Source organism: Photinus pyralis, unplaced genomic scaffold (genome assembly GCF_008802855.1).
Source record: "Photinus pyralis isolate 1611_PpyrPB1 unplaced genomic scaffold, Ppyr1.3 Ppyr1.4_LG10, whole genome shotgun sequence".
NCBI lineage: Eukaryota > Metazoa > Arthropoda > Insecta > Coleoptera > Lampyridae > Photinus > Photinus pyralis.
Window position 1 is genome coordinate 13,761,268 of NW_022170250.1, and position 13,810 is coordinate 13,775,077.

General features: G+C 37.0%; 1 protein-coding gene across 1 annotated transcript in view; it reads right to left on the reverse strand.

The window, feature by feature from the left end:
- Positions 1–925: 925 nt before the first annotated feature.
- The window catches only part of LOC116161721 (lachesin-like), a 70,092-nt gene continuing 57,207 nt past the window's right edge, over positions 926–13,810 (reverse strand). The window contains exons 5-10 of the mRNA XM_031475176.1: positions 12,516–12,686; positions 9,586–9,714; positions 8,319–8,457; positions 4,893–5,041; positions 1,926–1,976; positions 926–1,585 (exon numbers count right to left, since the gene is read on the reverse strand). Of these exons, the coding sequence (XP_031331036.1) occupies positions 1,467–1,585; positions 1,926–1,976; positions 4,893–5,041; positions 8,319–8,457; positions 9,586–9,714; positions 12,516–12,686 (758 nt within the window). The 3' untranslated portion in view covers positions 926–1,466. The remainder of the gene's footprint in view (positions 1,586–1,925; positions 1,977–4,892; positions 5,042–8,318; positions 8,458–9,585; positions 9,715–12,515; positions 12,687–13,810) is intronic.

Below are 13,810 nucleotides of genomic sequence, written 5' to 3' on the forward strand. Positions count from 1 at the left end.
AAAGAAAATAAAGCTATTTGCATTGTCCAACAAATCGTTTATTTAGAAAAATAGAAAATGGAAATTATACAAAAAATATTAAAATCACGCATATAAAACACAAAATAACAACAAACTTTTATGGAGGGATGATTTCGTGATCGCCATTCAAAACAAGATGCCAAACGTAACCTACCCTGGTATCCTCCAGATGGCGCGCACAGCGTTTCCCCTTCTAAAAAGTCACGCGGAAGGGTGAGATGAAAAATCCCAAAGTAATATTTGTAGCTTTCTTTATTACTTGAATATAAACCGAAACAGAATCTATTCGAAACTAAAATATAACTAAATTGTTTAATTATGCCTCTACGGGACTTTTCCGACCTGCTAATCTTCAATGACTATCTAGAAAGAAAATAATATGAGCAACCTACTTTACTGGATATAAATATTCGAAGTATAGAAACTAAGCTAGCTGAACCTATCTGTTGTGTGATCACTAAATTTAAACCTACCTATGATGTAATGATCACAGCAAATCGTTGGGTTAGCATACTACATGGCATGAAGGAAACAAAGCACGCGTCAGCCACTAGGGTAATGTGTGAGAGGAACACATACCTACCACCCCGTCAGCGGTAGATAAAATGAAATAAACCATTGTCCATTCTAATGACATCATATGTCATTCTTATTAAAAATAGGACACAGAGCACGATATAAAATGAAGTTCAGAACAGAATTCAATGTTGTTTCCATGGAAATGACGTGAAAATTTAAGCTTGCGATAATGGACGTGTAAATTAAATACCTACAGAATTCTTAGATAAAGGGAAACTATCCATCTCGCAAAAGTTGTTTCACTCAATGGTTAAAATATCTCTCTATCATCTTGTATAATAAATAACAATGATGAGGTTGTTCCTTGCCTAATCAAGTTTACAATTAATAAAAGGGCACTTTCGTTTGCTGTATCGATTTCCGGTCTGTGCACTGCTGCTCTCTATGACAAGATATCTCAACTCTTGTTGCAGAAATCACACCGATATGAAGAAATATTTTCCAAACCACTGCAGGATGTCGCACAAGTTTATAATTATGAATTATTTTTGCTTTTTTAAAAAAAAAACGCCATCAGGTGCCACAACACCTTACGTACATAAAATTTTATTTACAAACTAAACTTACAAGTAAATAATCACAGACCTTTTTCACCTATGTATGGATTGAGAGTAAACCAGAAACACAGATTCCTTCATCTAACTTCTGTAATAAAAACCAACACCCCAAACGTAACGAATCCTTAGTAGCACATTTATATTTATTAAAAACCTCTCCCGTAAATAATTCGAACCTTAATTCTCCCGAAGCCCATTATTTACAGCACTCCGCTTTACTTATTTATAATTTTTTTTTGTCACAATTAATTATATTACTAAAATCCAAATTCGTCGCGTTCGCCCTTTGTCGCTTTAAATTATAAAATGTCACCGAGGATTGATTACGATGCATGCGATCGTGATGAGGAACTGCACCTGCTGTATGCACAGGGGTGACTTTCCGTTTGTGTCTCTTGATATGTGACTTCTGGCCGATTCGGCGATGCCTAAAAATGACGGGCATTAGTCGGTACGAAAGCGTAGAAATTGACTAATTGACACAGCTATCTATCAATTAGCACTAATTGACACATACATCTGTCAGTTGAATAGTAAGTTTTGTCAGATTAATGGTGGGTTTATGTATAACCACAATCATTATCATTAGATCATTAAGAAATACCCAATAGAAACAAAGGTATGGTTTCGTTGGTTGGCGACGCACAATAAACCTTTGTTCCTATTGGCTATTTCGTAATGATGTAATAATAGTGAACTAATGATAATGACTGTATAAACCCATGCTAATTAATAAAAAGTTTCGCTTTCATAAGTAAATATACTCACCTCCGACTCCGTTCACGTACTCGTGCGTTCCTGCGTGGCTGACTTTGATTTCTGAAATACACAAATCGTAGTTATTGTCAGTTAAAACCTCAACTTGCACTAACAAGCAAAGGGAAGAAGGAAAGGAAGTGGTTTTTTGGCTCGGTGGGTTGTTTTATTAACCTCTCATCATCTCTTAAAGCTTACGCGACTATAATGGTATTATAATTATTATCTGTGCATTCTTTCGCCGGTGAATCTTTTTTTGTGAACTTTATATGTAAGTACAGTGTCTTTTTTTGGTTTTGATTGAACGCTTTGAAAATAGTTCGGGGTTTTTTCAACGGGGAAATTCCAGGCCACGAAAACTGAGACATCCCCCTGACTAACACCACTACCTGAAACAGAGAGGGGGGGGATAAGGTGTCTCACCGGGGAGGGATAAGGTGCCCTGTTCTACTTTTGGTCAAACAAAAAGTGTGCGTGTTTCCAGTTTCCACATAGGTACAGTTTGTCAGATCGGGGAAAAAAGCACTTTCTCCCCCTGATTAAGAGATATCTTCCATCGCGTTTTGTTAGTAATATAAAATGTTGAACAAGTCCGGTAAAACAAAATCGCTACTCGAAATGGAATGATGGGATGGGAACGCAAATATTTATCAAATTCCGCAGCGCGCACGGAAAATGAATCTAATAACCCGAATGCGGTGGAATTAAATTGAAAGGGGCGTAAAAGTAGTGTGTTGATTTATAAAATGTTCGATTGATTTTTCACCAGTAGGCACCTACGTACAAAATCCCATTGGGAAAAACGCCATATGGTATGATTACGTGAAAAGCTGGGGAGGAGTTTTTTTTACTAATCTCTCTGTAAATTTAATATAATACGAAAAAGAAAGCTTTTCCAGCTTTGTCTTTTTGTTCGCGCAGTTTTTGCTCTCCGCGCTTGTTCGTCTGTTCGTACCGGGGTGAGTTTCAATTGAGTAAATACAAAGAGGTATACGTGTTCGAGGGGTTGGGATAGAATTACGGGCTTTACGTAAACACGGTGATTTTAATTGTTGCAGGAAATATAAGGCAGGTATGTATCAATCAATACCAAATACAGAGATTTTAATGGAAAACGATTACCATTCACAACGAATTAGACGTTCAAATATGGAATAGAAATTTCGCACAATATTGTTATTTTCCCCCCAAATAAATAAATAAACATCGCCGAAACGTTGTGAACCTCGGTTTAAGGGCAAAAAACAATTAAAACATCGAAAAACGAGAAACAAATTGAAGAAAGGCAAATTTTGGTACTTTGGGGGAGGTAGCCTATAATACGAAACTATTTGGAATTTGTTTTTGCCCTCCTTGTGAAGAACTATTTATTGTTTCAATTGAATGCAAGAGCGATATTTTGTGATGACCATGTCAACGCAATCCTTATTTGATAACTGTGGCAAGCTGGTCAAGTATGGGCGATTCTGCACAGATGGATGCAAGGGTCTTAAGGGATTGCGTTCTGGTCACGGTCGTAGAAGATGCTAAGTAGAGGTAGAGATCAGAAGTATTAGTGAGTTTGGTGTAATATGAGTGTCTTCCACGTGTAGGTGGTGAGTATATTGTGCAGGCCATCGTGCTTTGTTGTTGGGCTATTGTAAAACTCCACAGATATCCGGATATATTCCTATGGGCCTCGAGAGTACATACATAAACTGACGTTTACATTGGTCAAGTTGCTTGACCTAAGTTTACTTGATCAAGCAAGCTTGAATGAACTTGACCAGGGGCGGACTGGGTAACTGCGGGCCAGTGGAATTGCATAGGTTACGGGCCATTAAAGTATTAGTGTAGTAATGAAGGTGCCGGGGGGGGGGGGGGGTAGCTTTGAGGTGCACCACAAAAAAACATTTTAGTACAAGACTTCTTTCTCGAAATAAATTTACCATACAGTTTTTTTTTTTAAATTCAGCTAACCTTACATCAACCCCAATTAGAGAACGTGTTAATAATTTATTAATAGTGCAGAACTAAATACAGCACATACTTAACATTTCCAACGGGCCATTATGATCTACAGGCCAGGGTGTATCCATTAAAGTATTAGTGTAGTAATGAAGGCGCCGGGGGGGGGGGGGTAGCTCTGAGGTGCACCACAAAAACATTTTAAAGTACTCCTTTCTCGAAAATCAATTACCATACAGTTTTTTTTTTTAATTGCAGCTGATAATTAAAAGTAACAAAATATACAATCCACACGAGGTGCGTCGCCTATCATTGTATTTCAGCACTTTCAAAATACTACGACAAAAAATGATAAATTCATTGTAAAACACTTCAATTAAAACATAATTTTTTAACAACCTAACATCAACCCCAATTAGAGAAACGTGATAATAATTTATTAATAGTGCAAGAAACTAAATACAGCACATACTTATAAATTTTCAAGGGGCCATTATGATCTACAGGCTAGGTGGCAATCGCCACCCGCCCCCCGTGCCAGTCCGCCCCTGAACTTGATCCGTGTAAACGCTTCTTTAAATATTTCATTGTTTGTTGAAGTAGTACTTGACTCCTAGATTCAAATGGCAAATAAAAATTGAACATGTTTCAGATGAATTACGAATAAACGAAGTCTGGTAGTAAGAAACTTTTCGCATTGCTAATAGTCAATAATATATGTACCAAGATTTCAACCCCAAAGCCACACGAGAGTACCTAAAGCTAAATTAGAACTTGTTAACCTATACAAGCTCGCCTACATCAAATTTTCGGAAAGCTCGTTAATGGTGTATAAACGCGTTTTAATAAACTAATCTCCAAAGTGTGGGAGTAATTGACACAAAACGTCGAACAATAATTTAAAAAGGCTTAGTGCCATAAATCATCCACTTAGTCAGCACAATTAGGGGGAGTTCAATTAATTCGATTAGTTGGCGTTTTCAAAACGAACAACGTCAATAATAATAATAATAATAATGTAAAAAGACCTACCGTACAAACGTAGCGTTCCTTCGGCTCGTCCTAATGAATTCGTTGACACGCAATTGTAGGTTCCGACGTCCTTTGTGGAGAACGAACGAACAATAAGTGACATGTATACTCTGTATCCTTTTCGCTGCTCTCTTATTGCGTAACGTGTCCTGAAAAGGGAAAAACGAAAATCCATCTTAACAAGACGTCGGCTACATTTAAATTATGCACCTTGAGCATCGAGGCGACAGCTTTAAGTGCGCCTTCTAACGCAAATCAGGGGGGAGGGTTAAATTAAATTGGCACCTCACCTTTTCAAATCACCAAAATTCTGTGAAAAAAAAATTCGTGCACGCATCAAAATGCTATTTTTTTGCTTCTTGTTTCTGACAAGTTCAAAATTGTCAATTGGTGTGCAACGTATACAAAATTATAGCATTTTGATCAGAGAAAAAGAGAAGAGCCAAAATGAGTCACAATATTTTGACCAATTCAGAGGTAACAACTTAATTCACCCCAAATCATTATTCAATTATATTTCATATTAGATATAGGAAAATAGCATAAGCAGAAAAACTAATCTGCTTTCAATTTCTGATAAAACCTATTGAAAAAAACAAGTGATATAAAAACAAGAGCATCAGAAAACATAAATAGAATGGTTACTTTTTTCTGCTATATTCTTAAAGAGCTCTTTACAATTATATCACATATCTTATAATTACCTTAGAAATTAAAGCAACAGTATAGGTAAGTACTGTTTTTAAAACCAATCGCAGTAACTGTGGAAATTTAAACAAAAACAAAAGAGAGTTTTTCACTTGTCACGTCTGTCATAAAATCAGTTGAGTGAACAATGCAACTTATAAGAACCACAATGCAACAAAATAATAATTACACAAATTATGATGTGTTAAGAGGTGGAATGTAATGTGTAATGATAATACATAGAAAGCAAGTGCAATATGTTTAAATTTGTCTTAAGTTATAATTATATGTAACTGCTTTTCATTTGTTTTCTTCGCTTCCTGTTGTAAATTTTATGCGTTTGTTTAAATTTCCACAGCTACCGCGATTTGCTCTAAACGCATTGCTGTAAGTTTAATTTCCCACTTTAGAATATAAAAATTCGCCCTTTAAGAAAACTAGGCCCCAAAGAAAATATAGCAGTATACACATCCAGGCAAGCTTCTTTTCATCTAAGTTTTCCTTCGAGGAATATCTCGAATTTCCAGGGAGACCTCCATATTTCTTTTAGATTCGCATACTTCAGTGGAAAATAGACTTCAATAGCATATTATGGATCAGGTTTTACGACATATATATATATACGACGACGATCAATATAATATAATATAATATGTGTGGACGGATCCTTATGGGTTTATTAACGTAAATTTTTGAAGTGGATTAATTTTTTTTAATGGAAAAGGACTTGGAAAACAAAATGAGGGGGGGTGAAGGGTAGATCTTGATCAATAGTACTTCACAGAAAAAACGCGTCAAGTTGTAACTGTCGTAAACCCACAAATGGAATGCATTCAGTGTTTCACCTCACAATAAAAAGGTGCTTTGAATTGTTCCCAAACGGGTCATTAATCTAACTTTGAACACTTTCAGTGGTATTTCCATTAAATGTAATTTATAAATATTGCATACGACTATAGACGTGTTATCCTTTTTCTTTTCGAGAAAAATGCAGGCGCGCACGCGAATTTCCGAACTTTTCCCAAGGATTATGTCGTCGATATACCGAGGCTTCTATGTGTACGCAGATAAAATTTTACAGTTGATAAAATGTATTCAATTTGTGCTATACACTTCATCATGTCTCAGCAGCTTGATGCATGTTTGCATGTTTTCGGTTCCGTTTCATCGACCACGTAAGTTTGTCATCATTTATCATCTAATGCACCGAAATTTACTCCTGAATTGGAAATAATTGCAAAACGGCGGTGATGGATCAATCTTTCACTTACACGATGGGCTTGCCCAATTTCCCTTTTCGGTCCCCCGTCAACGAATTTCGGAATTAGATCAGAGGTCAACAAAGCGAACACTTAGGAGATAAATCAATACACGTTACTAAAACTTTTTTATTTCTTTTCGGTAGTTTCGTCGATTCAAAGAGAAAAGTTACCTGATCAATCTGAAGCTTCGGGAACGGCGGCAAGAGAAATGAGATTCGATATTTAATGTTGCTCCAAATTACTCCCAACCCCAGTTCTCGTATAGAAATGTGTCTATTGTCATGTAAGGAAATTGTTCCCAACTGTTGTAGTCAATCGCTTTCATATAATAGGCAGTACCGTTTTTGTTATTAATTAGGAATCGGGTCTTTCCAAAATTTGCTTATCGGCGAGTCAATTTAAAAGGTCAGTTAACAGTGAGCATTGGGAAATATATCAGCACTTTGCTGCTGTACGGAAATCAAAAGGGCCTTGACAAGAACAATGATGCTGACATCCTATTAAAAAAATTCAATTGTTTTTCGTTAGTCATTTGTTTTCTGAAAACAACTGAATGCTGCCTTATTACGGGCAATAAAATGTTAAACAACTTTCATATAGAAAAATGTTGTATACATTCGATATTGACCGAGATATATACTATATTCCATACATAATGAGCACCCTGTATGCCATAGCGTTGAGCTTTTCAATGCCACTTCTAATGTTAGAATATTTGAAATAATGAATGAGATTGCTATTACTATATTGAAAGAAAATATTGATTGTGGAAACAATAAGAAAAATTAAAGAAAAGAAACGAAAACTAACAAATGGCGAACGAAAACGTTTCGGCGATTTGTTAAAAATGAAAATGTATATAGGAAAACCGTACGGTTATTTGACACGTTCCAACGCCATTTTCTAATATTTACACACGGGTCATTTGAAGCTTGCAAGGAAGGGGCGACGAAAAAAACGAGAGCGTTACAATACATCAAAAAGTGATTTAGTTTTTCGCGAATTTTCCTCAAGGCACGTTTCGATTGTAAACCATCGCCATTACTCCTTCGGCGTGGAAGTAACTCGCGCAACAATTTTCCGTTTGATCCTATTCTCATTTCGTTATTCCAAATATTTACAACAAAGAATTTCGTATTAATCATTTACGAATTTCGCTTTTTGACAGTAAGGAAACCGCCGCCGCCGCGTGCCCGATCGGAAACCCCACTTCGAAAATTCGATAAACGCGAAATTGTTTTACTTAAAAAGCTTTTTCCTTTGTCAACAAAAAAAAAACAATTCCATTTCGAAGATGACGCTGACGGTAGCGTCGTCGTCGCCGGAAAATGTTACAAAGAGCTTTGATTTACGTGTGCGATAAATTAAGCGGGAGCGGAAGACAAATATTCACGTCGTTGCTAGCTGTCATCGAGCTCTTATTTAGTAGACAAGCATGGCAGGCATAGGTGGGTAAAATTGAATTCTTTGAGCTTACCCGTTCAAAAGCATTTCGCCCCGGTTCTTCAGCCAATAATTGATAGTGTTGGGAAAGGCCTCGACGTAGCACTCCAGCTGTACATCGGTATTCAGTGGAGCTCCCAAAAGTTGATTGGGCACTTTAATAACGGGAGCAACTAAAATAAATTACATAAATTAATTTAAGAGGGAAATTTTCGCGCTCTTAAGAAAATTATATTTGCATTTTTTATAAAGACAAATGTTCTTTCTCCAAATTACGCCCGTGACGCATTTCAGTCGCGCCATCTGGGAACTGCACAGAAAAATAATATGCTCAAGCATTACGGTTTTGCAAATTCGGGGCAATTATATTCAACAGGGTCCGTCCGTTCGTCCTTGTCGACTTATATAACATTTTTTCAGCGCTTCCGCCAGGAAATTTTGCCGACCTGCGTAGCTCAGAAGAGCTTACGTTAGAAGCTCTAACTTTGGCTACAAGGGTCCTGGGTTCGAATCCCAGGTAAGGCATGGCTGTTTGTGATTGTATAGTGGGTTGAGTGGGAAGAGTAGCAAATTGCTAACACTCCGCCCACTATAAAATAAAGGCAATAAAAAAAAAAATCTAAAATGTAAAGTGAAACTCAACGGGGTTCACAGTTTCAAAATGGTGGTTGAAAACGAAATGACTATAGGAATAAGGTGACCCAAAGTACCAACTCATTATTCACGTTCAAATGCCAAGGCTCGTGGAAAAGTAGAGACAGCGGCAGATAGTGGAGTGCAGACTTTTAGTTTTAGAGCACTTTTTCGAAACTTCCCTCATCTCCGATACGATAAATATACAACAACAGACCGCAATAAATAAAACTAAAGCTCAGAGAGTGTAAGGCTCTCGCAGAAAGTTTGACAATAAATATAGGGAGGGAAGCTTTGCAATACATTCTGTATTAAAGTTGCTAATCCGTTGTCTGTCCATTGACTTTCGTCTTCAAAGTTGCGATCAGTTAAGGGGGTCGCCCTTCATTCCAGTACCCATCCTACAAGTTTGTCGTTTTGCAGAAAAGTTGCTAACAAGTTTATCAGTTCGTAACGAGCACATTTCCACGTTCTAACCTTGTAAAGCTTGATCGGGGCTGATAAATTTTGTAATGGATCGGGTGCACCTCCTCGTACCGACGTAAATCGGTTTTGTTACAGACCGAGATTTATGTCGGGGGCAATTTGGTTAATTATCGCTGACGTCTTGGCGTTTGCTAATTTGACAAATGAAACGCTGCAGATTTTTTGTTCATTATATCACTTACAGTTGACACTTAGGGCGATCCTTTTGCTCACAGCTGGTGGTACATCGTTGCTTGCGATGCACAAGTAAGCTCCCATTTGTTTTCGATCCAACCGCCAAAAATGAAGGTTGCTTCCATTATAGATGTCAACTGAAACAAGAGATAATGTTTTAGAAATATGTATCTCTATAGAAACCAATTTCGAAAAAAAATTCAAAGGGCTGTAACTTGTGAACTAGTAGCCCAATCTTGGAACTGTTTGAAATTATGGATTCTACAGGCCACATTCTATAAGAAAATTTTTTTCCGGCTCGATCTAAGACAATTTTTTTTCGGGGCTCAAAAAAAGGCAGTGTATAACCTTCCTTTTTTTTACCAAAATTTGACTACATCAAAATTTCTCGGGAAAACACTTTTTCTTATTAATTTGGGTGCGTAGAATCCAAATCGATTCTTACTTTTTCGATCAGACATCTCAATCAAATGTTATAGACTAGAAACCAATTTCGAAAAAAAATTCAAAAGGCTGTAACTTTTGAACTAGTAGCCCAATCTTGGAACTGTTTGAAATTATGATTCTACAGGTTACATACTATAAGAAAATTTCTTTTCCGGGTCGATCTGAGACAATTTCTTTTTTTTTTTTACCAAAAATCAAAAGTCTCATCTTCATTAAACCAAACTAAATTCAACGGTCGATCGTTTACGTTGGTAGTACCGATCAAAATGTATCAAATAGTTATGTAACTTACAAAAATTACGGTTTTTTAAATTAAAAACGTGTTACGTAAGTTTCATAAAAGACATAAATTACATAAAAAAACCGGCCTCTTGTAAGTTACGCGTAATATAACCGTTTTTTATGTAACTTACAAATCGTTATTTTACAATCCACATCACTAATCTCTATTGAAAATTAATTTAGTTTTTGGAACATTGGTATAACCGCCCTCCTTTGTAACTTTGAGGGTGCTGCGATTATTGGTTTTATTTGGCTCGATCGCTCTGAAAAACTAAATATTACAATAAGTCCGGAACTTACGCCATATACAGGGTGTCACGATTAACATGTTAACGTAATTCTTCGTTGGACATTCCAATCAGTCGCGATTTGGCAAACACTTTTCATAAAAATCCGATACAATTGAATACCGAATGTGGCGATGCGCCGTTTGTACAAAACTAAAAAAAAATGAAAACGTTTGTGTTTCTTCCTTTTTTTCTAAAATCATCCTCATCCATCCCCCATTATGTACCCCCTACTTCAATTTTGTTCTCGCCTTTTCTATGTTCACCTCAACTTGTAGGTTTTTTTGATCATTTATATGTGCTTTCTTTCTCTTTTCCTTTTTCCATCTTTACTCTTTTTATCGATAGATCAGTCCTTTTTTTTCTGTCTTTTCTCTCATTTGCTTCTAGTATTACCATCCTTTCTATCCGTTCTTCTTTTTTCTTACGCGATTGCTCTTGCCATTTCTTCTTCTTCCCTCTTGATCCTCCAATTTCATCTGTAATCTTCTCTTTCATGTTATCCATTTGCACTTATTCCCCTTTCTTCAATCAATGTTTCCATTACTTTTTACATGTTTTCCGACTAAATCGCTTAATCTCCTATAATTTGACACCCTTTATTTAGCTCTTATTTTAATAAAAACCTACGCTATCCCTTGTCTCATTCACTCTTTATCGCTATTTTACCTCTATCTTCATCTCCCTTCAATCTAGCGCGGCTCCCGATAACTTATCTCACCAAAACCACCAACTTCGAAATACAAACCTTACCTTCACGTCATACTATACACGTTACTAAATAGAGCCTATGTTTGCAACTCAATCCCTAAATTTAATACATTCCATATCTAAACCGTAATGGAATACCACACTTAAAGCAATTAACACGCCGTTGCAACGCGATGCCGCTCTGCTGATAAAATTTCAATTAGACCAACAAAAAGCAAGCATCTTCCTAAAATTGTTCCCTAATGTTCATAATTACCCATGCATTTAAACTAGATTGGGTAATAAGGAGCTATAAAAAAAGGATCCGGGGTGGTTCGGAGTAATCTCACTTTAACGGATGTTATGTATGATCGACTGAATAATTTATAGGTATTGTAGTAGGCCTTGAAGGAGCTAAGCCGATCTCAAAGCGATATTTCATCTTCCTATCGGTACATTTCATGCATAAGTATTAGGTTATTTTGATGCCGCGATGGGGGCGAAATGATTATACGATGATAAAAAATAAGTAACAGATTTGTATGTAAAGAAAATACGCGAAATCTTATCTCCTTCTACGTTCCTCGTGTTAGATTTGGCGTGCGCGGATGCTGATTTCCTTTCATTTCGTGTCCGGAAATCTAACCACTCGTTAACGATTTGCATTTATCTCGAGGGCGGAAATTTTACTTGGCTAAACATTTCAAGGATAAGTATCACTGTGGTACTGTGACAATATTGGTCCTTCACAAGCCTGCAGAGAGATGGCATGACATATGCGAGACCATTGTTTAGTTTCACGCCGTCAGATGGCGAGGTATTCTAAACTGCATTCGCCAGAGTAATAAATCCCAAACGAAATAAATATTAAAGCATAATTTTTCAAGATGCCATGCTTTGATTTACGGTGGTTCCATTTCTTTCCCAGAAAGCTCCCGCCATTAGCTCACAGGTGTGTGTTGGTGGTACAATGTTAGCGTTGCACATCGCGCGAATCATTTTTCATGTCTAGTTTAAAAAATGAACGTGTAAAAGCTTTTTCTGATAAATGCGAGACTAAAGTAATATCCGAAGTGGAGTATAGGTACGTGCCCTGTTAGAAGCTCATTGTTGAAAAATGTTTTTTACATTGAAAAAGAAATATTACCTACGAAAAGCCATAAAAGTAATGGCGGCACGTTTCATGAATACTAAAAGTGAATTAAATAATAATTTGTATAATGGGTACCCACCTTCCACGATTTCCTTGTGCCCTTTACGAATTGTAATGGGATGACCGTCTTCGCGCCTCCATGCGATACGTGGTGATGGATGTCCAACTGCCTTACACCAAAGCGTCGTATTTTCCCCTTCCAGAACGGATAAATCGCCGCTAGTGTCGTCGTTCACTATATCTGGCGGAACTGGAACAAAAGTAAACGAAACTTTTACTCGAATCTGAATTTTTTATGGACGCTCGTTTTTTGAGGTTAGACACACGTTCGCAAATTTATACAAACTACCAAAGATGGCGTACAAAATAATTTATTAACTTCGCCTAAATGGAACAATAGTTCACGATGTCACCAGGCACGAAAAGCGCCTCGAAGGCTCCCACATACATTAAGGAAATTGGAAATGTGCGAGTTCTAAGCTAATTCATTTATAAAGTCGCATTTTAGTACTGCCGCATTAAAGAACTTCAACGCAATATGAACTGCTTCCATCTTGTAATGACCATCGTACATGTAATTAACTACAAGATCCGCTACTTCACCATTTGGATTGAGCAGAAGCATAAATTTGTCCATTATGGTTTGTTAATAGCATGGTTGGTCTTGTGTTTCTTTAATGGCTAAAATTTGAAAGCGGCACTCATATTTTCGGGCCACACCGGGAGCCACACTGATTCAATCTTCCCCTTTTCAGCGGTTCTTTAGAGTTTAACGCTGTCGAACATTCAACTTTGTAAGGATTTTGACCGCAACGGCAACTTAGACAAAACGCGCGCCGAGGACAATAAAAATTCATATCGCCAGTTTGTCCCGACAAAAGACATGCAAACTTGAGTGTAATTATTTTTAGTCGAGAGGAGAAAGATTCCTCCCGACGATTTTTACGACGCGAATCTTGCGGAGACGCAATTACTTATTCTTCTAGTCAATAAAGTTGCGTTTCAAAAAGGTTCCTCCGTGTGCACTCCTTTTAAACTGAAACGAGGAATTTACAATAAAGCTCTCGGGCGCATTTAATCTTGAATGATTTAAAACCCTCAACGTTAACGTAGGACCGGTGGTTTTTATGAACAAATATAAATGCAGAGGAACGAGCTTTTCGCACACGATATAAAATATTATCATATATGCGTTTTTCGGTTGCAATTCTCTCAGGTCGTCTAAAGCCTGTCATGATTTATGTGCGTCTCGAGGGAGCAAAACTTTCGTATTGGCGGAAAATCTTTTACTTAATTATCTTTGACTGAAGCTCCAGTAATTGCTAAAAGCTCTAAGCCGATCAAGTCTGAATGAACGTTTCCATAAATGCCATA